Source organism: Gallinula chloropus (genome assembly GCF_964237585.1).
Source record: "Gallinula chloropus genome assembly, chromosome: Z".
NCBI lineage: Eukaryota > Metazoa > Chordata > Aves > Gruiformes > Rallidae > Gallinula > Gallinula chloropus.
In genome coordinates, this window is record NC_140089.1 from 89,219,167 (window position 1) to 89,246,883 (window position 27,717).

General features: G+C 52.1%; 1 protein-coding gene across 2 annotated transcripts in view; it reads right to left on the minus strand.

Annotated features, from left to right (window-relative positions):
• Positions 1 to 3,760: 3,760 nt before the first annotated feature.
• TCF4 (transcription factor 4) overlaps positions 3,761 to 27,717 on the minus strand; it is a 210,800-nt gene continuing 186,843 nt past the window's right edge. Inside the window, exons 13-19 of one of the 2 annotated variants that reach the window (XM_084279021.1) lie at positions 27,327 to 27,403; positions 24,967 to 25,170; positions 12,617 to 12,752; positions 11,566 to 11,728; positions 9,453 to 9,682; positions 6,405 to 6,571; positions 3,761 to 5,532 (exon numbers count right to left, since the gene is read on the minus strand). In XM_084279021.1, the coding sequence (XP_084135147.1) occupies positions 6,435 to 6,571; positions 9,453 to 9,682; positions 11,566 to 11,728; positions 12,617 to 12,752; positions 24,967 to 25,170; positions 27,327 to 27,403 (947 nt within the window). In that variant the 3' untranslated portion in view covers positions 3,761 to 5,532; positions 6,405 to 6,434. The remainder of the gene's footprint in view (positions 5,533 to 6,404; positions 6,572 to 9,452; positions 9,683 to 11,565; positions 11,729 to 12,616; positions 12,753 to 24,966; positions 25,171 to 27,326; positions 27,404 to 27,717) is intronic. The other variant, XM_084279020.1, reaches the window with a different exon arrangement.

The following is a 27,717-nucleotide window of genomic DNA, read 5'->3' on the forward strand; positions in this document are numbered from 1 at the left end:
TATTCAGAATCTGACAATTTTTTTAGTCCTTTTTTTTTTTTTTAGTAGTTTTTTTCTTTTTCTCTTTCCTGTAATATTCATGGTATAAAAGGATTGCTCCTGTGAAAAATAAGCCAAATATAATTCTTTTTTTTTTTTTTTTTAAATTTTTAAATTTAGTTTGGTTTTTTTTTTTCTTTTTTTTTCTTTTTTTCCTCCTACTAGGGTGTACTACAGTCTATTTTATAGCAAAAAGAGCACTAGACAAACGAAGCTTTATAACAAAAAGCCAGGCACTGATACATGGTAAATCTCTTTTTTTTTTTTTGTGTGGTTTTTTTTTGTTCTTTTTTTTGTTCTTTTTATTTTTTTTATTGTTTTCTCCTTTATCTTCACTTCATTGCATCACAAGTAACAAGAATGAAAAAGGCCACAGTTCATATATTTTCACCATTACATAAGTTCTATTAATACTTGAAAAATGAGTATGGTCAAACCAGCACTGCACAAATATGAATTCAACTTCAAGTCCCATGAGAAAGAACATGGTGGGGTTTTGTTTTTTTTTTCTCTTTTTTCTTTTTTAAATAAAATAATAATTAAAAAAACCCAATAAATCAACCAACCAAACCAACCCAAAATTAAAAAAAAAACCCAAAGGAAAAAGTAGGGCCATATTCCACCTCTATGTAGAGTTTTTTTTCCAGTCAACCAGTGGATTAAGGTTTTTTTGGGGTTTTTTTTTTGGTAGTTTTCTCTTTTTTTTTAATTTTTAAAGGTTTTTTGAAAATTTTTGTGCTTGTTTCTACCAATAAGTTCCTGGCAATATTCTTTTATTGTTCATTGTGGACGTGGATCACACTTATCAGCTACAAAGGTGAACCCTTCCTCTCTCCCTGACCGCCCATCTTCACGCCCAATCCCCTCCTCAGCAAAAAAACCCCCCAACCAACCAAAAAAAACCACCCCAAAGACCTAAAACAACCCCAAACCAAACCCCAAACCCCCCCAAAACCTCGGAAGACTGAATCAGTACAAGTTGCATCACTGGTAGGACTGAGAGTTGTATAAACATCAGTGTTCTTTGCAGCTACACAGAAGACAAATGGTAAAGAAGTTCTGGCTGGACAGATTCCCTACTCAGCATATTCCTAAATTACTCCAATGTGGAGGTGGATCAGGCCTAAAAAAAACCTCCTATCTCCTTCTAGTTCTTTCTCTGAGAGCATCTCAGCTCAGTTTTCTCCCCATGAGCTCGCTACAACCTTCAGCGCTGGGATTTAGCGCGGGCGGCTCGATCGCCGCGGGGAAAGGCAGCTTGGGGATGCGCGGTACCTTTTCTGGGTGGGGGAAACAGCAAAATAAGCCCCCCCTCACCACCACCCCAAAATGGACTTACAAAGATCTTAAATCCAGGAGGGGTGAAGCCACATCCTGCATAGTGAACTAGCACCTACGAGGTTGGGAGCGTCACCGCCGGCATCCATCCCGCAGCCGAGGTCGGTGAGAGCTGAACAAGACAAAACTCAATGTATTTGGGTATTTTGCTTTAAAGTTCCAGAAACTAAACTCATTATTAATTTGCTGTGCACAGCTTGGTGTCAATAATCACGAAGTCAGTCTTAGAACTATCTGTTAAGTCAGCGTTTTAGCAGCAGCACAGCCCTCAGCATCTCAGCCATCGGCTCCCTACCGCGATGCTCTCCTAACAACACCGCTACCAGGTGTGGTCCCACCAGGCCTGAGGTTCTCCTGGGCTAAAACTTCAATCATCCAAAAAATATCTATGGCTTGTTCATCACCATCGCGCTCTTCACGACCACCGGCTGTAGCGGGGTTCTAGCTTTTTATTAAACCCTTTCTCTCAGTTAAACTCAGGTTTACTCCGAGTCTGGTGTTTCTCCCTACTTAAGCTGGGCTTAAAAACCCAACCCCACTCAGCACAGGTCTGAATCCACCTCCACATTGGAGAAACTTCTCAACAAATCAACACACCGCCAAGTTTTAGCGCTACCGAAGGGTATTTACAGGGTTTGTTGTTGTTTCCTTGGTGGTTTGCAGCACGCACACAGCTAATCCAAACAGGTGGGTGGGTGGGTGACAGGGATGGTTGAAGGTGAGCACATGGGAAACTGGGGGGGGGGGAATTTGTCCTTTTCAAGGGGTTCAGAAACCAAATGGGAAAAATTCAGAGTCGCTGATCTCCCCGATTTCATTTCCATGAGGCTTTTTGTTCCCTTGTTGGTTTTGTTGTGGGTTTTTTTAACCAGATTTTTTTAGAAACAAACAAAAAAAACCCCTAAAAACTTAAAAAAATAAACCCTAACCCCCCCCCCCAAAAATCAAACCAAACCCCAATACAATGTATTAAAACACGGGCTAACAAGAGTCTTAAACATGTAAAAATAGAACTTTTTACAGACACAGCTCCAAAATAACCGACACGTTTGCCATTTGTTGCATAAAATTTACAAAGGTTTAAACTCTTCTGTTCCTACAGAACTGGCAAAAAACAGGAGAACAGATGGAACATTTAGACCGTTTGATGGCTTTATGGCATTTATTCAGCGTCGAGAGGCGGGGAGGGAGGAGGGGGGGAAAAGAAAGAAGTCAACTGAAGTCAACTGAAATCAACTGAAACCAACTGAAATCAACTCAAATCCAATGATCTACTCCAACAGGGAGGTGTTTTTATTCCTTAAAATACATGCTGGGTTGGTGTGGCTGTAAAAAAAAGACTAGGAATTGGAATTGAGAGATGCAAAGATGCTGACAAGTAGTTAATTGCCTAGGAGAGCTATCTGCTAATTGCCACTGTCCACCAAAGTCCATCGTTAACGTTACGATTCGCTTACGGGAAGTTGGTTGGGGTTGTGCCCAGACTTCGTAGCTAATGAATGAATTAATCAATCTGATGAGCTGCTGTGCCATTGAGAGTTAATGGAATTAAAGGTGGGGGGGGGGGATATGGTTAAAGGATTAACTTCATTCGTACTGGCCTATCAACCCCTCCTTGAGAAAGTGCAACTGAATGCTTTAGGACTCGTAAGGCTCGGTTCTGGACGCTGCGGGGGGTCTGACGGCGCTTCGCAACGGAAAGGAGGAGGCAGCGAGTGGTCTACGCTCAAATAATCCACTTCAACACTTAAAAGACACCCTCCCCTAAAAAAAAACAACCCCAAATCCCCACCCCAAATCAAACCAAATTCACAAACCCCAGAGAAAAGAGAGAAGTTGATTGGATCTGTCACGCTACTTGCAATTCCCACCCCGCGGTGGGCTTTGCGCCCCCCTCAACGCCCACCCTAACCCCTTTTCCCTCTCCCCCACCCCCCCAATTTTCCCTTCCCCTCCCCCCCAACAAAAATCTGACCATGTATTCAGCAAGGCCTCGCTGCACACTACTACTTGGGCTACACCCAGGAAGCTTGGTTCAATCACAGCCACTTGTGAGTCGTGTCAGGTTTCCCGATGATAGAAACATTGGAAGGCACAGTGGTAACATCGGAGCGTTCGAACCTTGTACCTTGGCAAACAACAAAACAGCCCAGCCAAGGGGCAACCGGAGCGAGCGACCGGGCTTGGTGGGTGAGGAGGGTGAAGGGAACCCCCCCCCCACCTCCATCCATCCATCCATCCATCCATCCATCCATCCATCCATCCATCCATCCCGGTCATCGCTCCCTCACCCTTCCCCAGGTTCCCCCCTCCCCCAAGTTCTTTTTTCCAACCCCCCCCCTCCTCCCCAACAAAGAGTGAAGAAACAACTCTCTACTGTAGTTCTACGGATGAGAAGCAACGTCACAAAGGGGCAGCGGTTCACCCTGCGCCGCCCCCTCCCTCCCCTCCAAGAGACAAGAGTTGGCACTACAGGTTTACAAGAACAAAACCAAAGTTGGGGGGGGGGAGAGGAGGGAGAGAGAGTGGAGGGTTTTTTTTGGGGGACACACAGAAATAAGACAAAAAACCCCTTATTTACAGTAAAATCTTCTTTTTAAAAAAGTTAATCATCAGTACTATTTTTTTACAGGAGCAAAAAAGTCTTGAAACAAATGAACCAAAAAAAATAACCAAAAAAACAAACCAAAAAAAAAAAGAAAAAGAGCTTACCATATTCACTAAATTTTTAATATATATTTATATATATATTTATATATATATATTTGTCATAGGTCTATAAGATCCATCTGTTCCTCCTACCCTAAGGAATGGCTAATGTCATCGCTTCCATTTATTCATTTAGGACGTTTGCTGGTTTCAGAAAGGACGTGATGGGCTGGGATGGGGGGAGAGCAAAGAGCTTCTTCCCCCCCTTCCTCCACCTCCCCAACCATCCAAGAATCCAAGTGAAAGTAGAAACACTGAGCTGGCTAAGCAGGCAACGCTCGCTCGTGGTTGGGTGGGTCATCTTTAGTCTTCACAAGTACACTTCTTTTTTTCTTTGTGGGTTGGGGTTGCTTTTTTCTGTCATTATTGCAAGTTTACCATTTTTTAAATTAAATAAAGAGGTTGTGGGGTTTTTTCTCTTTTTTTTTTTCTTTTTTTCCTTTTTTTTTTTTGCCTTCTTCCCTTTTCAGAACTTTACAAATTCCTTTCCTTTTCCCTCTATTTTTTTTGTCGCTTGGGGTTCTTTTTTCATCTCTTTATTTTGGTGTTTTATCCTTTTTCTCCTGGCTTTTCATTAAGATTTTTTTCCTTTTCCTTCTTCTTCCTTTTTTTAATCCAATTTTTTCCTTCCTTTTTTTCTTCCTTTATTTTCCCTTCCATTTTTTTCCTTCCCTTTTTTCTTCCACTTTTTCTTCCTGGTTTTTTTTTACTTTCTTCCATTTTTTTTTCTCCATTTTTTCTTCCTTTTTCTTTTTCTTCCAGTTTTTTCTTCCTTTTTATTTTTTTCTTCCTTTTTTCCTTCCTTCCCCCCCCTTTTCATCCTCCTCTTCCATTTTTTTCCTCTTTTTTTTTTCCCCTTCCTTTTTTTTTTTCTTTTTTTTAAATTTTTAAAAATTTTTTTATCTTTTCCTTTTCCTCCAAAAAAAAAAGAAGTTTTAAGTTTAGGCACAAAAAAATATGCATTGTCCCACAGTGTGGAAAGAGAGAAGATTGCCAGTTCAGTCTTTAGGCTGAGTGCTTTTCCAGCTCGGAACATACTGCGTTAGACATTCTGCACGTGATATGTTAGAAAGGAGAGAGAATCATCCCTCAAGTTGCACTTTTTTCTTCCCCCCCCCACCCCATGGGGTTTCAGTAATGAAATCCATTTCTTTCTTGACTTGGTTGGTTGTTGGGGTGGGTGTTTTTTTTTGTGTCTGTGTGTTGGTTTGTTGGGGGGGTGTTTTCCCTCCCCCTCCCCACCCTTGGTTGGGAATGCTGAAGAATCTCTTGCGTCTGCGCTTCGTTATCTACTCAGACTTGTCTTATATTAATTACATCAACAAAAAAAAAGGCAGAGTGGGGGGGTGGGGGGGTTAAGGAGAAGTGTTTATGTGGGTTTTAAGATAATACAGCTGGTAAAGGAAGTGGTCTCTTGCTTAAATGAAGAAATGTGGCAACTTGGACCTGCGGATGAAGGAGAAAGAAAAAATTCTCATCAGTCAAAGGAGGGTTGAGTGAGCATCCCACCTGCCCCACCTCCTGCAACCCCTCTGGGAAGCATGTGCACGTGGCAGGGTGACCCAAAAATCAGTGAGAAGGGGGGGAATCAGCACGTGGATATTAGGGGGAAGTTCTTTGGAGGGGCTGGAAGGGGCTGCCCAGAGAGGGGGTGGGTGCCCCATCCCTGGGGGTGTTCAAGGCCAGGTTGGCTGGGGCCCTGGGCAACCTTGTGGAGCTCCAGGCTGGAGGTTGGTGGCCCTGGGGTTGGAGCTCTGGGATCCTTGGGGTCCCTTCCAGCACAACCCTACATACTCACTGTGCTTTGAACATCTTCTTGCACCACACACCCTATCAAGACTTTGGGGGTACTTGAAGGGCTTTTGAAGGAGGTGGTTGGTAAATCAAGGCAGAAGGAGTGTGAAAGGTATGAGATGCCTTGGACAAGGAGTCTTGCTGAGGTATTACCCATGTCAAAAATGAATGAAAGAGTTTTGGGAACTTTTAAGGATGTTCTTCCTCCTTCAATCCTGAGGAAAGGGCCAGATGGTTCCACCACTCCACCCCATCAAGCATTAAGCTCCAGCAAACTCATCTGCCATGGTTTCCAGAGGCTGGGGCTTTGCCATGAAGGATGAAACCCACTGGCTATTCCTCCCTGGGAATCTGTTCAGCACTTATTGAGAGGATGATCCTATCTAGGCATGGAAAACCACCCCAGTGTTCTTCCAAAGTTGGGGAGATCCCCCCCCAGTTCCCATCCCTATCACCCTGGGATGGGGGTAACCCTTTGAGGAGCAGGGATGAAGCTCCTGGGGTAGGGCTGAAGAAGAACTTGCCTTTTGTTTGTGTGTGTGCATGGGTGTGTTTTACATCTGTCCCATGTGATTGGAGGCATCTCCCATCCCAGGGTGGGGTCCTGCCAGGGAAAGCGGAGGCGGATCCGAAGAGACTTTCTCTTCTTCCCTTCTCTTCAGACAGGCAGCTTTAGGGTTCAGGTTTCTTTCTGTGGAAGGGAAGGAAAAGGCTGTTTGTACCATTCCCCTTGTCATACTGGGCTGGTTTGTCCCCCCTGTGGGTGCTGGGAATGGTTAATGGCTGGTGACTGGCACCAGCCCTGCAAGGGGAATGTCGGGGCTTGAAGCAGGATGGAGCTTCACCAGCCCCAGCACTGCACACAGCACTGCACAGCTCCACTCTGCAACCCTCTCTGGGTTTGGGCTTCCTATGGGGTCACAAGGCTGCCAAGGACCCAGCCAGCATCTTCCAGGACCCAGCCAGCACCCCCTGGACCCAGCCAGCACCCCCTGGACCCAGCCAGCATCTTCCAGGACCCAGTCAGCATCCCCTGGACCCAGCCAGCATCTTCCAGGACCCAGCAGCATCCCCAGGACACACACCAGCATCCCCTGGACCCAGCCAGCATCTTCCAGGACCCAGTCAGCATCCTCTGGACCCAGCCAGCATCTTCCAGGACCCAGCCAGCATCCCCTGGACACACACCAGCATCCCCAGGACCCAGCCAGCATCTTCCAGGACCCAGCCAGCATCTTCCAGGACACACACCAGCATCCCCCCCTGGACCCAGCCAGCATCTTCCAGGACCCAGCAAGCATCTCCTGGACCCAGCCAGCATCTTCCAGGACCCAGCCAGCATCTTCCAGGACACACACCAGCATCCCCCCCTGGACCCAGCCAGCATCTTCCAGGACCCAGTCAGCATCCCCAGGACACACACCAGCATCTCCTGGACACACACCAGTACCCCCTGGACCCAGCCAGCATCTTCCAGGACCCAGTCAGCATCCCCAGGACATACACCGGCATCCTCTGGACCCAGCCAGCATCATCCAGGACCCAGTCAGCATCTCCAGGACACAAACCAGCATCCTCCCCTGGACCCAGCCAGCATCTTCCAGGACCCAGCCAGCATCATCCAGGACCCAGTCAGCATCCCCTGGACCCAGCCAGCATCCCCTGGACCCAGCCAGCATCTTCCAGGACCCAGTCAGCATCCCCAGGACACACACCAGCATCCCCTGGACCCAGCCAGCATCTTCCAGGACCCAGCCAGCACCCCCTGGACCCAGCCAGCATCATCCAGGACCCAGTCAGCATCCTCAGGACACACACCAGCATCCCCTGGACCCAGCCAGCATCTTCCAGGACCCAGCCAGCATCCTCTGGACCCAGCCAGCATCTTCCAGGACCCAGCCAGCATCTTCCTGGACCCAGCCAGCATCTTCCAGGACCCAGTCAGCATCCCCAGGACACACACCAGTATCCCCTGGACCCAGTCAGCATCCCCAGGACACACACCAGCATCCCCTAGACCCACACCAGCATCCCCTGGACCCAGCCAGCATCTTCCAGGACCCAGTCAGCATCCCCAGGACATACACTGGCATCCCCTGGACCCAGCCAGCATCTTCTAGGACCCAGCCAGCATCCTCTGGACCCAGCCAGCATCATCCAGGACCCAGTCAGCATCCCCAGGACACACACCAGTATCCCCTGGACCCAGTCAGCATCCCCAGGACACACACCAGCATCCCCTAGACCCACACCAGCATCCCCTGGACCCAGCCAGCATCTTCCAGGACCCAGTCAGCATCCCCAGGACATACACTGGCATCCCCTGGACCCAGCCAGCATCTTCTAGGACCCAGCCAGCATCCTCTGGACCCAGCCAGCATCATCCAGGACCCAGTCAGCATCTCCAGGACACAAACCAGCATCCTCCCCTGGACCCAGCCAGCATCCCAAGGACCCACACCAGCATCCCCTGGACCCAGCCAGCATCTTCCAGGACCCAGTCAGCATCTTCCTGGACCCAGCCAGCATCATCCAGGACCCACACCAGCATCCCCTGGACACAGCCAGCATCTTCCAGGACCCAGTCAGCATCCCCTGGACCCAGTCAGCATCCCCAGGACACACACCAGCATCCCCTGGACCCAGTCAGCATCCCCAGGACACACACCAGCATCCCCTGGACCCAGTCAGCATCCCCAGGACACACATCAGCATCCCCTGGACACAGCTAGCTTCTTCCTGGACCCAGCCAGCATCATCCAGGACCCAGCCAGCATCCCCAGGACCCACACCAGCATCCCCTGGACCCAGCCAGCATCTTCCAGGACCCAGCTAGCATCTTCCAGGACCCAGTCAGCAACCCCTGGACACAGCCAGCATCTTCCAGGACCCAGTCAGCATCCCCAGGACCCAGCCAGCATCCCCCACACCCACACCAGCATCCCTGAGGACCCACACCAGCATCCCCTGGATCCCCTAGCATCCCCCAGACCCTCATCAGAATCCCCCAGGACCCACACCAGCATCCCCCAGACCCACACCAGCATCCCTGAGGACTCACCCCAGCATCCCTGAGGACTCAGCCCAACATATCCCAGGACCCACACCAGCATCTCCCAGCTCCACACCACATCTCCAAGACCCACACCACCATCCCTGAGGACCTACACCAGCATCTCCCAGATCCACTAGCATCCCCCAGACCCACACCAGCATCCCTGAGGACCCACACCAGCATCCTCAAGATCTACACCAGCATCCCCAGACCCACACCAGCATCCCCCAGACCCACACCAGCATCCCTAAGGACTCACCCCAGCATATCCCAGGACCCACACCAGCATCCCCCAGCTCCACACCACATCTCCAAGACCCACACCACCATCCCCTGTGATGCTGAGGATGCTTCTTGGAGATGTCTGGCCAGCTCTGGGTGCCAGGGCTTAGGTCTCACCCCTCTCCTGGGCACCGGGTGCCCCTCACCCTACATCCCCCAACCCATCAAGGGCACGTTTGGTGCAGCCAAATCCCAAGTGGGCTTGGAAGGAGCTGGAAAGAGGCATCACACTGACCTCTGACTTGCTGCTCTAAGCTGAGGATGACAGCCACAGCCTGGTGTAAGATCAGGAGCTTGGTTTGGGGCTTGTCACTCTTCAGATGGAGCTGCACCATCCGGCCCAGCTCCTTGAACGCCTCGTTGATGTCGCGGACGCGGAGGCGTTCCCGCGCGTTGTTGGCCATTCTCCTCTCCTTTTCCCTCTCAGCCTTTTGCTCTGGGGTCAGGTCTTCATCATCATTATTGCTGGGAGACAAAAGGAAGAGAGCATTTTCTAATGATGGGGGAAAGAAGCAGCAGGACCAAGACACACAACAGCATTTCTAACCAAAGCCACCAGCAGGGCACCTTCTGAGCTGGTGAGATGCTTTGCCTCTTCCACCAAACCCTGGGCTGAACTCATCCCCCCCCTTCATTTCTTGGGCAAGGGGAAGGCTGTGGGTCTGATCTGGGCTTTAGGAAAGCCTTTGACATGGTTTCTCACAGGGTTCTGATGGAGGAAACTGGCTGCCACTGGCCTGGACTGGTGGATCCTCAGCTGGGTTAAACTGGTTGGTGGTTGGAGCCAAATCCAGCTGGAGACCAGTCAGGACTGGTGTCCCCCAGGGCTCAGTGCTGGGACCAGTTTGGTTCAACATCTTTATCAATGACCTGGATGAAGGGATTGGATGTTCCCTCAGTGGGTTTGGGGGTGACACTGAGCTGGGAGGATGTGTTGATCTGCCTGAGGGTGGGGAGGCTCTTCAGAGGGATCTGGCCAGGCTGGACCCATGGGCTGAGCCCAAGGGGATGAGGTTCAACAAGGCCAAGGGCAGAGTGCTGCCCATGGGACACAACAACCCCCAGCAGCTCCAGGCTGGGGGAGACTGGCTGGAGAGCTGCTGGGAGAAGGACCTGGGGGTGTTGGGTGACCCCACACTGACCATGAGCCAGCAGTGTGGCCAAGAAGGACAATGGCATCCTGGCTTGTGGCAGGTGTGGGCAGCACCCCCATCCCTGCACCCAAACACCCACTAGCATCCCCCAGGAACCACACCAGCATCTCCCAGACCCACACCAGCAAGCCCAGACCCACACCATCCTCCCCTAGACACACCAGCATCCTTGAAGACCCACACCAGTATCCTTGAAGACCCACAGCAGCATCCCCAGTGATGCTGGAGCCACAAACACCTGACTGCTTGAGGGTGCCCAGCTGGCTCTGGGTGCACTTCAACACATCTCATCAAAGAAAATCTCAAGTGTCCCATAATTTTTCCCCCAAAACCCCCATAATTAACTTTTCCAGCATCAGCTTGTGATGTCCAAGCCTTGGCCAATTATTATTATGGGTTTTATCCCTAAAACCAGGCTTGGAAGGTGGAAAAAGCAGAAGGACATTGCTAATCACCTTTAAAAACCCACTAAAATCCCTCAAGGGGTGTGGGGTTGTGCCTGGATTTCAGGTTTCCTGGGGTTTTTACTGGGATTTCCAGGTTTCCTGGGATTTATTTGCTCTAGCTGTGGTGGGATGTGGGCAAGGCAAGGTGTAAATCCTGGGATAGGAGTAAAGCCCCATCCCCTTTGCTCAGCATCATGCCTGTGGCACCCAGAAGCATCATCCCCATCACCCCATGCCACAACCAAGGTAGGATCTTTCCCAAAAAGGAGCCCTTCAAGCTGAAACTTAGGGAAGAAGGAGGAGGAGAAGCTCCACAAATCAAGGACTGGGAATGCCCAACTTCTTTCAGAGGCAAAAGAAAAGCCCAGGGTTGGGTAGTTCAGCTCTGGGGTGGATTATTTGTTCCAAAGGGATGAAAATCCCCCCCCTAATATTCCAATTTTCAAGCACAGGCAGAGAGAATTAACAACCCAATTGAAGGTGAACCAATTGCTTTTGAGACGCTGCAGAGAACTTGCTCAGCTGGTCTGAATGATCAATTGGAAGCGTTTTTGAGGCTATCCTGGAGCACAGGGACTGGTCAAAGCACCCAGGAGTTGCTGTGCCATTTATTCCACATAGGTTTGTGGTTTGGTTCCTTTTTTTATCTGCCAGGAGAAAAAAACTCAAAGAGTTTCCTCCTGGTCTGTTCACTTCATCGAAATCCAGTGAAGGAATTAAATGAAGCGACACTGCTATCTCCTGTTACCTAGATCTTGACCTAGTAATTGATTTGATATCCTTCTTGTCATCCTCTAGTTTCTTGTCCTCAGCTGATTTGGTGTCCTGGAGGTTTTCATCTCCTTCGTCATCCGATTTGATTTCGGAGCTGCCCGAAGAGACGCTCTGCCCTTGGAGGCCAGTTGGCATGCCTGGGAGGAGACACATGGATGAGCCAGCAAACACCAGAAAACACCATTAAATCCCATCAAACAGCCCTCAAACACCATTAAATCCCATCAAACAACCCTCAAACACCATTAAATACCATCAAACACCCATCAAACACCATCAAACCCCAGCAAACACCCATCAACACCAGCAAAAACCCATCAAGCAGCCCAAAGGTGCTTCAAGGAGGGTGATGAAGATGAGTAGAGGGTTGGAGCAGCTCCCCTATGGAGAGAGGCTGAGGGAGCTGGGCTGGGGCAGCCTGGAGAAGAGAAGGCTGTGGGGGGACCTCACTGCAGCCTACCAGTCCCTGAAGGGAGCAGAGGAACAGGAGGGGAAGCAGCTTGTTCAAAGGGCAGGACAAGGGGCTGGAGTGAAGCTGGAGGAGGGAAGGGGGAGGTGAGATCTTAGGGGGAAGTTCTGAGGGGCTGGAAGGGACTGCCCAGAGAGGGGGTGGATGCCCCATCCCTGGGGGTGTTCAAGGCCAGGTTGGCTGGGGCCCTGGGCAACCTTGTGTAGCTCCAGACCTGGAGGTTGGTGGCCCTGGGGTTGGAGCTCTGTGACCCTTGGGGTCCCTCCCAACCCAGCCCAGTCTCTGATTCTATGCTCAGGTACCACAGGATGCTTGGCTGCTTCCAAACACTATAGATTTTTCCTTCCTCTGTAAAAAACAAGCCCAGAACTGGGTGTCATGTCATCCTTCTGGTGGGATTGTGAAGGAAAACCCATGGGTGCTTCAAGCTTCCACCTTCCCCACTCTGAATTTTGCTGCTCAAGGTAATCCAGGTCCCAGAACTCCCCTGCCCAGAGGTGAAGCTGCTCCCATGCTCCCTGCTGGAGTGTTTTGGAGAGCAGTGGGTGATACTCACCCCTATATGGGTCCTGGGGTGGGTTCAAATCCGGGGATGTGGCAGACTGGACAGGCAGCTGAGGGACAGGGACCTGGTTTGGCACCAGCGAGTGGCTCCCGCGGAGGCTGACCCCGTCCTCACGATGCGTTCCGACCTGGGGGCACCAAGAAACACTGAGGTGAGACTGGGCACTGCCAGGGAACCAGCCAAAGAGCCCCAATCCCCCTGGGGAACCCCCCCAAGGGGATGGAGGAGGCTGGTGAGCCCACGGTGCTGGGATTGTTTCACTAGAGGGCGCAGACAGCCCGTAGCTCAGAGGCTGCTGGTGCAGGTGAAGCATCAAACCCTCTTCCCCACCCCATCTGTCTTCTCTGACAATTAGCTTAATGCCCAGATGCTTAATTGGGGGCTTCTCAATCTCCTCCCTCCTCTCCCAGAGCTCTGGGAAAGCCTGGAGGGATTCAAAGTTGGTGGGTGGCTTTCATTACACCCCCCCACCCACCTCTTCACCCCCAGGAGTGACAGCAGCCCCCATCCCTGTTCCCCCCACCCCCTAAAGACATCTCACCTCCCTTTCCAAAACCAGAAGCCCCATCCAAATTAACCCTCCCTTCACCTCATTAAGCACCAAGTCCTCAACCCAAAGAGGTCCCATCCCTGCCAACACTGTGACTGGGTGTAATACCCCCCCCCCCAAAGGGGTGTATTAACCACCCCAGTGATGGGCTGGAGCTGATGGTGTGATGGCAACGTGTCCCTTCCTCCCCCTCGTGCTTGGTGGAGCAGGGTTGCTCCTTGGTTGAATCAAGGAGATTGAGGAGAAGCAGCAAGCATCCCCAAGAGCAAAACCTTGAGGAGCTGGGGGATGCTTGGAGATAAAAGTAACTGGAGACATAACACTGGTGTAGCCTCCTTGGTCCAACGTGGCAGCTCCAAGATGACAGAGTCCCAGAGCTGGAGGGGTGGGAAGGGACCTCCTGAGATCATCAATTCCAACCCCCTGCCCAAGCAGGGTCCCTAGGACAGGGCACACAGGGAGACATCCAGATGGGGCTGGAATCTCTCCAGAGAAGGAGACTCCACACCCCCTGGGCAGCCTGGCCCAGGGCTCCCTCACCCTCACTGGGAAGAAGTTCTTCCCCACATTGGGGGGGAACTCCCTGGGCTCCAACTTGAGCCCATCACCCTTTGTCCTGTCCCCACAGCCACTGAGCAGAGGCTGCCCATGGCCCCCTGTGTCCCACCCTTCAGCTCTTGATCCCCAGTGATCAGATCCCCTCTCAGGCTTCTGAACAGCCCCAGGTCCCTCAGCCTTTCCTCCCAGGGGAGATGCTCCAGGCCCTTCAGCATCTCTGTCCCTCCTCTGGACTCTCTCCAGGAGATCCCTGGCTGGTTGAGCCCAGGGAGCCCAGAACTGGCCACAACACTCCAGGTGGGGCCTGAGCAGGGCAGAGCAGAGGGGGAAAGGTGGAGAGGCAGCTACAACCATCCAGAGGGATGGATGCTCCCCTAACACTGGAGCAAACCGGGTGAGAAACCCTCCTGAGAACTGGGAATGACTTTCCATCCTCAGCAAGTCCAGGCAGATGGCAAGATGGGAGAGGGCTGTTTCTCATCAGGCTCGTGGGATACTGCAGGATAATCGTTACCAGCAAGTTGAGCAAAGATAAAAGGGAATCCTGCCAAGGGGAACTGGAGAAGAGCTTTTCTTCCTGAGAGCAACACAAATAACCCAAAGCAAGGGGCTGAGAGACAAACTCTCTGCCTGTCTTCTCCTTGTTGAGGTGGTTCTGGGTTCCCAGCTCAGAAGAAAGTGGGAATCAGAGTTAATGTCATTGGTTTTAAGAGAGAGGAGTCGTTACGGGGCGCTGGGAGCTCAGGAAACCTCCATGGAGACAACATGGGACTGAGAGATCTTCTGGAGGAGAATGAGTATTATTCTGCCCCAGCTGTGGAAGACATCACCCAGGAAAAGAGGGGGTCTTCTCCAGGGTGGAGATGCCCAGCTCTGCTGGCTCTGGCCCTGGGCCACCACCCAAGCTCTGGAGCTGGCCCCTGACTCCAAAGCTGGCCCCTACCATGAGTGGGGGCTTCATGGTGGCCACCTCTGATCTGCATTTTCCCACCATTCTATCAAAGACAAACCCCATTTCAGCCTCCAGGTTGGTGACACAGAAGGTTTGACCCCACTTGGGTTGGCAAACCACCCCCCACCCTTCGAGCAGAGCCGCTGAGAGCGGCTGGAAGCTGTAAAAGGGGCTGTGCCAGACACCACATCTCCCTCTGGGTCACTCCCTTTTCCTTCCAGGCTCTCTGAGCTCTGTCCAGGACCTGTGCAGACAGACAGACTGAGCCAGAGATGGCAAGCAGCCCATCCTGGAGCATCCCACCTCTGCTTGGATGCCTCCAGCTGGGTGGTCCAACTTGAAGAGGGACAACTTGGAGGTCTTGCTTATCTGGTTTTATCAGGGCAGGAAGCAGACATGGAAACCACCTATGACCTGTCTTACAGCTGAATGACCAAACCCATCAACTGTCAAGATCTGGGGCTTCTTTTCCTGCCAACCAGCAAGTTCCAGCAAGCCCACCCAGTGGCCACCCCTGCACGACAGCAAGACCATCTCTCATCCACTGTGAGTGACTTCCAGCCCCTTTTCCCACCTCTCCAGCTGGGAGGTGGGCATCCTGGGATGGGATGGAGCTTTGGCTGCAGCACCCTTCCCACCTGTGAGCCTCACCATGCCACAGTGAGGTGGGTGCTGCTCCAAACCAGCACCACCTCCCAACTCTACGCCTACATGAACCACCTTTCCCTGGATAGCTCATTCCTCTGGTGGCTGGACTCAGGCAGCCCAACCACTTCACTATCCACACGTGGTCTATCTTCTGAGACCCAAAAAGCCTTCAAGTCCAACTCCTCCAGCCTCCAGACACCTCTGAGTGTGGATGGGCTGCAAGCAGGGCTTTGTTTGCACCCTGTCACTGCATCTCCTGGACCCACAGGATGCTCCATCCCACGTGGGTACCCAAGCAACTGCTCCTAGAGCAAACATCAAGCCTTGGAAGACCCCTAAAATGGTCTGGTTGTTGGTTCTTCTCCTTTAAACATCAGCAGCTGCTTTCACCATGAATGGCATGGGTTGGGAGGGACCCCAAGGATCACAGAGCTCCAACCCCCCTGCCACAGGTAAAGCACCAACCTCCAGGTCTGGAGCTACACAAGGTTGCCCAGGGATCCATCCAACCTGGCCTTGAACACCCCCAGGGATGGGGCACCCACCCCCTCTCTGGGCAGCCCCTTCCAGCCCCTCCCCACTCTCTCTGTTGGAAAGAAATCACAGTGAGTACTTCCACAACTTCATCCAAGGGCCACAGCAACTTGCTCCTCTCTTCAGAACAGCTCACAACCCTCTCAGATGCCCTTAAAATTCATCTCCCAGGATGGGAAAGCCAAGCTGGTGAAGTGACCCAGAGCAGCCCACCCACCCCAAGGTCACCACGTGTGGTCGCCAAGGAGCAGCCTTGCATGAAGATGCAGCCCTCAGCCTTGGAGATGTGAGTTTGGGGTGGGGTTTTTTCCTCCTTCTTAATCTTCTTCCCCTTCCTTTTCCCACTCAAATCCAGCTTTGGCTACTCTTTGCTCTGGTGAAATGGCTTTTGCATACACCAGCCCTTGTGTAAGATCCATCAGCAGAGGGGTGGCAGCAGGGACAGGGAGGGGATTGTCCCTCTCTGCTCTGCCCTCCCCAGCTGGAATCCTGTGGCCAGAGCTGGGGCCCAACACAAGGAAGATGTGGGGCTGGTGGAGAGGGGTCAGAGGAGCCCCGGGGATGCTCAGAGGGCTGGAGCAGCTCCCCTATGGAGAGAGGCTGAGGGAGCTGGGCTGGGTCAGGCTGGAGAAGAGAAGGCTGTGGGGGGACCTCACTGCAGCCTGAAGGGAGCAGAGGAACAGGAGGGGAATCAGCTTGTTAAAGGGCAGAGACTGGCAGGACAAGGGGATGGAGTGAAGCTGGAGGAGGAAAGGGGGAGAGGAGATCTTAGGGGGACGTTCTGAGGGGCTGGAAGGGGCTGCCCAGAGAGGGGGTGGGTGCCCCATCCCTGGGGGTGCTCAAGGCCAAGGTTCCCTGGGCAACCTTGTGTAGCTCCAGGCCTGGAGGCTGGTGGCCCTGGGGTTGGAGCTCTGTGCTCCTTGGGGTCCAACCCAGCCCAGTTTGGGATTCTCTGAGCCTATGAACCCTCAACGAGCACCGTGCTGGGACCTTTTCAAGCCCATGACCTCGCCTTATCCAATTAGCTGAGCGCAAAGGCGCCGGCGCGAGAAGTCGTGAGGTGCCGCGTGTTAACATGTGTTGGATATTGTCAGGCTTTGAGAAGCCTGACACAAAGCAGATTTAGGAGTAAAAACCCTTGGAAACAGGGACCTGGGAGGCTCTAGACACAAATGTGTGTATTATTGGTCCAAATGATTCCCTCTGATTTCACTGCCCCGAAGCCTTTCATCTCCGCGCTATACGGTAATAGTTTCCATATGACCGGTGGCTGGGCTATAAATAAGATCAAAAGGAAAAGAAAGGATTTAATAATAAAAGAAAAAGAAAAGAAGATGTTAAGTGTGGCATTAAATCAGGGAGGGGGGGGAAAAAAAGCAAAGTTCCTGTATTTTTTTCTACAGGGGGAAAAAAGCGCCGAGCGAGTGAGCGGCTCCCCAAGGATCAGAGAATCCCAGACTGGGCTGGGTTGGGAGGGACCCCAAGGGTCCCAGAGCTCCAACCCCCTGCCACAGGCAGGGACACCAACCTCCAGGCCTGGAGCTACACAAGGTTGCCCAGGGATCCAGCCAACCTGGCCTTGGACACCCCCAGGGATGGGGCACCCACCCCCTCTCTGGGCAGCCCCTTCCAGCCCCTCAGAACTTACCCCTAAGATCTCCTCTCCCCCTTCCCTCCTCCAGCTTCACTCCAGCCCCTTTGTCCTGCCAGTCTCTGCCCTTTAACAAGCTGATTCCCCTCCTGTTCCTGGGATCCCTTCAGGGACTGGGAGGCTGCAGTGAGGTCCCCCCACAGCTTCTCTTCTCCAGGCTGACCCAGCCCAACTCCCTCAGCCTCTCTCCATAGGGGAGCTGCTCCAGCCCTCTGAGCATCCCCGGGGCTCCTCTGACCCCTCTCCACCAGCCCCACATCTTCCTTGGGTTGGGCCCCAGCTCTGGGCACAGGACTCCAGCTGGGGCCTCAGGAGGGCAGAGCAGAGAGGGACAATCCCCTCCCTGTCCCTGCTGATGGATCTTACTCAAGGGCTGTTGGGGAGCCTCACCATCAGGCTCTAACTCAAAGCCATCACACCAGCCAAGCCTTAAAACACAGACCACAAGGAGCTGGGATGGAGAAACCAAACCCAGGCAACCCCAAACACACTGAGGTCTTAAGCACGTGCCTAATTAGCTGGTGGGTAATGAATGGAGCCCTTATGTGAGGACAACGCTCTCCTCAAGAAGGTGTCATTTAAATACCTTCCAGTGGGTTTTCTACTGGTCAAAACGAACTTTATAGCTCCAAAAAATTAATTGAGATGTATGATAAAGGCTGGTAATTATGTGGCATGAAGAAGGGCAACTAATTAGGGCAGCAAATGATGCTATATAACCCCCTACGCCGGTACGTCAGGCTTCATCCCAGGAAGGTCACTCCATCCTGTTCTTTTTTAATTGATATCATACCTGCTAACTAATTAACCCACCCCCCCCCCACTCCAGTCAAGGAAAAGAACCCCCCCCAGCCCCCCCAGTTCCAGCTGCCCAAGAGCAAAAGGCAAATTGAAATTGATGCCCAAATCGCTCCCCGTCGCGGGGGTGACGGAACCCAACGACTTCAGGAGCTGCTCCCTGCATTCCTAAGGGCTGGAAAACTCTAGAAGCTCATTTAATGGGGATGTAAACCCTAAAATAATGATATATATAAAATAAATACCCAGGAACATGCTGTCTTCCTGTGGGCCTTGGCTGATGGGCTTTGATAGGGGGTCTCAAATCGAAGTGACACCGGTTTCCTATTGATTTGCATTCATCACTAACAATAACCACCTGATTTTCTGAGGTTCCCACCCAAAAGTTGGGTGTTTTGCTGGTTTCTCCAGGTGGAGCAGAGATGTGGCTGTGATATTGCACAATGTGCACCACCTCTGAGGTAATGGGAACTGGGGAGAGCTGGGAAGTTCACAGCAGGAGCTGGAAACACACGCTCAGCTTGTAGCCTTGAGATGGGGTTGTTGCATCAACCAAGGTCTTCAGCTTGACTGGTGGCTCTGGAGACAGAGAGGTCACCCCAAACCCAACCTCCTCCCCATTTCTAAGCCCCATCAGCCTCTCCCCAAGAGTTTGTCAAGGAGGTCCCAGCCCAGCTTGCTGAGCCCAAGGAGTGGAGGTGGTCACCTCCTCTTTCAGCCCCAGGTACTCCACCCCTCAACAGGCTCAACTCATAGGGTCGACCACCAAGGTTGGCAAAGACCTGTAAGACCTTCAAACCCAAGCACCAGCCCCACTTCAACATCACCAACAGTCCTGACAGGATGGGAAACCCAAACCTCCATGCCTGTCCCTGACACCCCTAAATCCACCCTGTGACCCAACCCCAACCCTGGCTTTGGGTGCAGAGATTCAATGGAACAGGGAGAATGGGAAGGGATTGCGGGCAGGGAGTGTGGGTAGGGAGAATGGGAAGGGGGAATGGGAAGGGGGAATGGGAAGGGGGAATGGGCAGGGATTGCAGGCAGGGAAGGAGGGCAGGGATTGTGGGCAGGGAGAATGGGAAGGGGGAATGGGCAGGGATTGCAGGCAGGGAAGGAGGGCAGGGAATGTGGGCAGGGAACAAGGGCAGGGATTGAAAGCAGGGGGAATGGGCAAAGAGGGCAGGGATTGCAGGCAGGGAACCCACACAGGGATTGGAGCACAGACAGGGATTGGAGCACAGACTGGGAGCACAGACTGGGATCACTGGCAGGGAGCACAGACTGGGATTGCAGGCAGGGATCATAGGCAGGGATTGGAGCACAGACTGGGATTGCAGGCAGGGATTGGAGCACAGACTGGGATTGCAGGCAGGGATTGGAGCACAGACAGGGATCACAGGCAGGGATCATAGGCAGGGATTGAAGCACAGACTGGGATTGCAGGCAGGGATTGGAGCACAGACAGGGATCACAGGCAGGGAGAACACACATAGATCACAGCCAGGGAGCACAGACAGGGATTGGAGCATGGACTGGGATTGGAGGCAGGGAGCACAGACAGGGATTGGAGCACAGACTGGGATTGCAGGCAGGGAGCACAGACAGGGATTGGAGCACAGACTGGGATCACAGGCAGGGAGCACAGACAGGGAGCACAGGCAGGGAGAATACACATAGATCACAGCCAAGGAGCACAGACAGGGATTGGAGCACAGACTGGGATTGCAGGCAGGGAGAACAGGCAGGGATTGGAGCACAGACTGGGATTGCAGGCAGGGAGAACAGGCAGGGATTGGAGCACAGACTGGGATTGGAGCACAGACAGGGATTGGAGGCAGGGAGCACAGACAGGGATTGGAGCACAGACAGGGATTGCAGGCAGGGAGAACAGACTTGGATTGCAGGCAGGGATCATAGGCAGGGATTGGAGCACAGACTGGGATTGCAGGCAGGGATTGGAACACAGACTGGGATTGGAGGCAGGGAGCACAGACAGAGATTGGAGCACAGACTGGGATTGCAGGCAGGGAGAACAGGCAGGGATTGGAGCACAGACTGGGATCACAGGCAGGGAGAACAGACTTGGATTGCAGGCAGGGAGCACAGACAGGGATTGGAGCACAGACTGGGACTGCAGGCAGGGAGAACAGGCAGGCATTGCAGGCAGGGATCACAGGCAGGGAGCACAGACTTGGATCAGAGGCAGGGATTGGAGCACAGACTTGGCTTGCAGAGCCTGTGGAGGTGCAGAGTGGGCACAGCCTCTTCCACCAGCTCCCTGGACAAGTTTCCGGCCCGCACCTCCCACGGCTGCTTTATTCAGAGCAGCTGGCCAGCCTTTACAGCCTGTTTCATCTAGTAAAATTCAAATGTGGAAAACATTACCAGTATCCTCCTGGAGGTTGTGTGTGTGTGTGTGTGTGTGTTTTTTTTAGGCTGTTTTTTTTCTAATTTGCCTTTTTTTTTTCCTCTCCCCCCCCCCTTTCCAACTTCCTTTTCAGCGTGGAATGTATCAAATGGTCAAAGGCTAACTTCAGCCTGACTCCACTCCCAAACTATTTCCTTTGTTCTGCAATGTTTTTCCCTTCAAAATTCAGACCAGTTTTTCCAAAAGCCCCCTCCAACCCCCCAGGAGTTACAGTTTCAGACAGTGAGTAACGATGCTTGGGGAAGGAGGAGGAGGGGGGGGGGTGTTCGGTGGAGAAACCTCCTCCAACTTGGCCGTCGCGGTGAAGCATCCCAATTCTCCTCCTCCATCACCACATACTCCTTTAGTAAAGCCCAAATACAAGCTGGTTGGACCCTATCACTCCAGATTTCACCCCAAAAACCCCCAAGCACCCCCAGATATTCCTCTAAAACCACAAGAGCAGCGTTGTTTTAAGATGCTCGATTACCACCCCTTTGATTTCTCATCGTTCCTGCTGCTTTTTCTTCCTCTCCTGGGTTGAAATCAAACTGAAATACATCTGGTATTGAAGTGCTGAGCGTGTATTAAGGGAAGAAACTCCTCTCTGGGAGCGCTGCATCAGTTTCCCAGATGCAAAAGCAAAGCAAGCTAGAAAAAAAACCCCCTCCAACTCCCCTCTCTTGATTGAGAGCAGAGACGGGGAGAGCGGTGGCAAGTCACAGCTCTGGCTTTATTAAAAGCCAGATTTCTTCATTAAAAGCAGGATTGTTTCAACACCAGAGGGATAAAAAGAGAAGAGAATAGCTTTGTACAAATGAAAATCTTTAAGATTATATGTATCCCAAGTGTATTTAACATATTACCTGAGGCCAAGCTAAATTACAAGCTCAAATTTCCTTGTGTGACTTCTCAGCAACCGCCACGGAGCGCGTAAACGATGTCTGGTTCATGCTAATTTTATTGGGGAAAGGGGAGAGGAGATGGATTTCACTGAGCTGCTGAAAGCAAAAAAAAAAAAAAAACCCCAAACAATCCCTTTCTCCAAAAAAAAAAACCCTAAAAAGCATCTTTTTTTTTCAAACCTCTCAGAGCCTTTTGCCAGAGCACTTCCACCGTTAACGCTCGGCGCGGTTTCCGATCCTCTCGGTTGGGGCTTTTAATGCTGGTTTTACCCAGGACAGAATCACTTAGAGGAACAGGAATGTTGAGTTTAATGAGGAGCAGAGCCTGCCCTGATAAAAAAAGAAGCCATTTACTCCCTCCTTCCTCTTTATTTTCCTTTCTTGGGTGCTTCATTTCATCAACCGGCGTGGTGGATTTGGCTTAGGGCGTCGTACGTGGAGAAGGTTGAAGGGGAGAATTGGTGGGATGAGGCTAGTTGGGTAAGGACACCCTTAGAGGGAGTGGGGGGGGGGAAAGAAGACAGCTGGGCTGGTTTAATTTCCATATGAGATGGCAAATCTCCATCAGGAAAGCTGCAGGTGATACTCAAAGCTCTGCAGCCTCACCGTCAGCCAGCGCCGGAGCGCGTCCAGGGCTGTGGAGATATCCCTGAGGTGGGCTGAAACCATCATGACCTCTGGAGAACTGCCCCTGGTGTCACTGGCCCCGCTGGTTAAAGCCACACACCACTCAACAGGGTGGGATGCTAATTACTGTCTAATCACCTAACCTGCTACCCAGACAGTGCTGAGCATCCCCAGCGCGCCGCGGAGCGGGGAACGTGGTACTTGTCCAGTAACTGGCCTCCAGAAGAAGCTCCAACCTTCTCCTAGCAGCTGCCTCGTGCCCAGGCATCAAAAGTTTTCCTTCCCCTTCCCTTTCCCCTTCCCTGTTCCTTTCCCTTCCTCTTCCTTCCCCTTTCCTTTCCTTCCCTTCCCCTTTCCTTCTCCTTCCCCTTTCCTTCCCCTTTCCTTCCCCTTTCCTTCCCCTTCCCTTCCCCTTCCCTTCCCTTCCCTTCCCTTCCCTTCCCTTCCCTTCCCTTCCCTTCCCTTCCCTTCCCTTCCCTTCCCTTCCCTTCCCTTCCCTTCCCTTCCCTTCCCTTCCCTTCCCTTCCCTTCCCTTCCCTTCCCTTCCCTTCCCTTCCCTTCCCCCTCTCCCCTTCCCCTTCTCCTCTCCTCTCTCCTTCCTCTCCTCTCCTTCCTTCTTTCCTTCCTTCTTTCTCCCTCTTCCTCTCCTCTCCCTTCTTCTTTCTTTCCTTCCTTCCTTCCTTCCTTCCTTCCTTCTCCCTCTCCTCTCCTCTCCTCTCCTCTCCTCTCCTCTCCTCTCCTCTCCTCTCCTCTCCTCTCCTCTCCTCTCCTCTCCTCTCCTCTCCTCTCCTCTCCTCTCCTCTCCTCTCCTCTCCTCTCCTCTCCTCTCCTCTCCTCTCCTCTCCTCTCCTCTCCTCTCCTCTCCTCTCCTCTCTCCTCTCCTCTCCTCTCCTTCTCCAGTAAATGACAAACCCAGTAACACTCCTAATGACAAATAAAAAGAGGAGCCATCCCATCGTAGGCATTTTCCATGGGGTGCCTAATCCCACTTGGAATGCTTCTGACCACAGGGCCTGGCTCACATCTTGTGGGGGTGGATTTCACAGGTCGTTGGGCTGGGGGGTTCCCCTGCATGTCCCCTTGTTCTTTAATTACCAGGCTGGGTGAATGGGGGAGTCAGAATTCACCTTCTCTGTGCTGCCCATTATCCCACCTCCCTCTTATTATGTCTCCTCTTATTCAGCTCCTTTCTAAACAAAACCAGCCCAATCCCTTCAACCGCCTCCCTTCCTCCCTGTGCTTGCAGCCCTGCCTGCTGTTTGACCCCAAACTCCTCCTAATTCCATTATATTCTTTTCTTTTTGGGGTTTTTTAATAGGAAAACCAAAAGAGAAACCCAAGGAAGGGGTATGTCCACCCAAACCGCCACCCCATTGGTTTTGGGGTCCTTTCTCATGTGCTTTTTCAACTCAATGGGGTTTTTTTGCTCTTGGTTTTAGGGATTCCTGCACATGGAGGAGGAGTTGCCATGCCCCTCTAGCAGAGGGACACGCTCTCATCCCCAAATTGATATGGTTAATTGGGATTTTGCCTTCCCACCTACCCTGCCCTGCCCTTAGAGTGCAGGATGAGCCCAGTCCTCCCCCTCCATGAACCGCCCAGGACTCCATCAGGCCCCTCTCCTTTTTTTTTTCCCCAGCTATTCCACTCTTAATTAGCTGGAACCCTCTGGAAACACCTCCAGGTAACTCCTCAATCCCTTTCCTCCATCCACATGTGAGTAAACAACTCGCTCTGCCATGAAACCACGTAGCAAGAAGCCTTTCAGTCCCACCCAAGGTCGCACTGATCTGGTTCAGCACACAGCTCCACCGCTTCCCAAATCCAGAGCTGCCACTCCTCAGCTCCTAAAGAACTCTTAATACTTCCATTCACTTCTGCTGAGGGTCATCAATGCTTCTGCAGACCCAAAAGCATCGTGTTCAATGGTTTGCCTCATGATTTCCCTGCCAGATTAGACCAGAACAAAGGGATGTGCTGCTCCTTCCCAAAAAGATCCCGAGAGGTAAGCGGTGTGTGTAAGGCAAGTCACAGACCTGACCCCCCACCCAGGTTTGGTGACACAGGCCAAGGACAAGCTCCAGAGCCTGGGCAGGGATTGCACAGCCTGGCTTCTGCGTACTTAACTACTAGTAGTAGAGCAGGAGTAGAATGGAGTCATGTAAACCAGCTCTACCTCCCGTTCCTTAAACCCTCTTTATGTCACCCTGGCCTGGGAATCCAAGAAGAAATAACCCCCCCCAGGAGACTCTACACCCCCCTCACGTCCGTGTACACACACTTTACACCTCTGTGCATGTGGCTAGAAGGGTAAAGTTGGGCTTGACACATGAACCACTGACAGAATGGCACAGGGAGAGCCTGACCTCGCTGCTGCTCTCACCGCCACGCTCCTGCCCGCACCCACAGGGTTGCTGCTCACTGCACACCCACAGCACCCACTGCACCCACGCCCAAGTTACGTCAGTAAGGATGGTAAACGAGGCTGGGTGAGGAGCTGAGTACCAGCGCTGAGTCAGTCCAGTGGGGTGGAGGACAAGGAGCAACAGGGCAGCTCCCCAGCACCACCCAATCAACCAAGAGATGGCGGCACGGCTCCCTCCCCGAACACACCCACCAGCACCCAACTCCCCTGAGGAGCTGGGAACCCCGAGAACCCACCACCCCACTGCTCCCCAAGCCTCTGGAATGACACCCCCACCACCTACCATGAGCGAGTGGCGGTTGGCGGAGAGCAGCCCGGTGCCGTAGCCGGAGCCCAGCCCGGCCATGGCTCCGTTGTGCGAGGGTCCTATCAAGCCGTGCATGTCGGCGTGACCTCCCGGCATGGCGGTGGCCGGTCCCACCGCGTGGTTCCGTAACACGTGGATGGCGTCATCCAGCCTCTCCAGACGATCCTCGATCCGGCTTTGCTGTTTGCACAGGACAAAGAAAAGCAGGAAGAGCATCACCAAACAACGGAGGCTGGTCCAGCGCCGGGCACGAGGCGCTGCCGCCGGGGCGCGCGGTTTTGGGGCGCGGGGGGTTAACGGTCACTGCTAACCAGTCTTTCCTTCCTCAAGCCCTGTGGGTTCTTTGGTTTTATAATTTGGGTTGAATTGAGCTTGTTTTGGAGTTGGATGAGGAGTGTTTTTTGGGTTGGTTTTGGCTTTGGAGTTGTTTGCTTTCCCTAGGGTGGTGTTTGGAGTAGCGTTGCGGGGAAGGAGAGAGAGAGCACGGTGAACAACACGAGTCCAGCTTTGATTTTCATGGGCAAAACAGGTTCAATGATTCCTCATGAACATCATCATTACAGTACATATGTTGCCCTCTGTGTCTTTGAAAAAGTTTTAGTGAGACTTCAAAATGAAAATTAACAGAATAAAAAGAAGAAGAATAATTAAAAAAAAAATCATATTTCACTCAAAAATAATAAAAAAAAAGAAGTAGAAGTAAGGAAACAAATATCCCTCCAATTAGAATCAAATCTCTGACTGGGATTTTCTTTGCCTTCCCTCCCCAAATTCTAATCCCAGGATCACACATACAAAGAGAGAAGAAGAAACTACCAGGTTCTCCAGTCCCTAGTTGGATTTAACCCCCCTGACACCCTGGTACACGTCCTGAAATCCCATTTCTCACAGGGAGAAGCAGCAGTGCTCTTCCCTGAGTGGCTTATGGATGGTCAGACACCAAGGACTAGCACCCAGTGCAGTCCTGGGGTGGGAGGAAAGAGGGGTGCAGGGTTGATCTGAACCCACCCCCAGCACCGGCTGCGGTGCCACCGGGGTCCCTACAACCAAGCGCCTGAGAAGGATGGGTCCTCTCCTCCCACTCCTCCATCCATCCATCCTAAGAGCCAGCACACCCCCAGCCCTTGAAGTGGGGGGGCCCTCAGGAACCCCAACATCTGCTTTACTCAGTTGCTTTCCCCCCCTGCCCAGATCCTGTGTTCCTGCTAAGCCAAAACCCAGCCCTGAGGTGTGCTGCTGGCAGGGTGAGGATGAGGAGGAGCTGTGGGGAACAGCCAGATGGAGGGATCCACATCTGCACCTGCTGCCCACAGGGACCCCCACTCAGTGTACCCCCCCCAGCCTTGCTTCCCCCAAGCCCCCTGCACAAGCCAAGCATGGACCAGGACACCTCAAATCTTTGCTCCTTCCTAAAATACAGGGGAGGGGGGGATGCTCAACGGGAGCCCCCCCATCACTGGGGAGCCTGAGCTGCCAAAATACAGAGGCACAGCTTGTGGATTGATGTCATCATCGACCTATTGCTCTCCAAAAAAACCCTCCAGAAGAAACCAGCACCATCAAGTCATGAGAAGGATTTCTACATCAGGGTGGGAAAAGGACCCCACGCTAATTCCCGACTCCGGCAAACCGCCGCGTCGCCCCAAGCCTGGGGATTCAACCCTGCACCCATGGGAATGGTCCCATCACCTCTTTGGTTTTAAGGAAACTTCTAAGAAACTCAGAACTAAGAAACTTCTAAGTTCCAGCACTGATTTTACACCCAATGCCACGCTGGGTGTTTCACACCCAACTGAGACCCAGCAACCAACAGAGAAGAGCGAGATAAAGGACATGGGACTCTCTACAGTCTTTCTCTGTCCTGAGGTGTTGGCCAGCTCCAACTCCTCCTTCATCAGAAGAAAACAAACCCTATCAACATCCCTTTAACCCTCTCTGCTCCACGAGTGTTTAGGACCAGCAAGCTCAGCCAGCTGGTTCTTCCCAGTGAGCCGACTCCCACCCGTCGCTGATGGATCATCCATGGGGACCAATGGATGCTCCATCCTATGGGATGGCTTTCTACTGCTTTCTCTTCCACCTATCCCACCCACTTGCTCATTCCCCTGGGAGAGTTCAACACTATGTCCAAGAGGAGACCCTGGCCAGCAGCATCTCAAACCACATCACGCATCTAGAGCACCCATGGGCTGAATTTAGAGGTGGGAAAACTCAAGTCCGAGGGCATAGCGGTCGCTAACGAAATGAAAAACCTGGGTGAGAAGAATGGATGAGAAAATGGAAAGAAAACAGCAAGTAAAATACTGAGGCAGAGGAGGTCACTAATCAAAACATACCAAAGAGTGTAAGGGACCTTCATAATTGGGAGATGATGACGCTTGACCTCCATTTCTAGACCAAACAGCTGTGCCTGCTAATAGTAAAATTGGAATTACCATTAGAACTGTGCAAACAAAAATGGCTTTCAAACTTTTTTTTGGACAGTTTTGTAGACATGTAAATGCCGTTTTCCAGATAGACTATAGAGCAGACATATGGAGAACTTCCAAAATACACATGGATTTCTATTTGGGGTTTTTTTTTTAAGTGAAAAAAGAAAAAAAGAAGGTATTTTGTAGCAAAGCACGTAGATGCAGGCCACAAAGTTCCCCCAGGCTGCTCCTCTGCATAGAGGGCTGCATTCATTCTGAGTTCTGAGAGACTCCAGGAGAAGGAAATGTCTAGGAG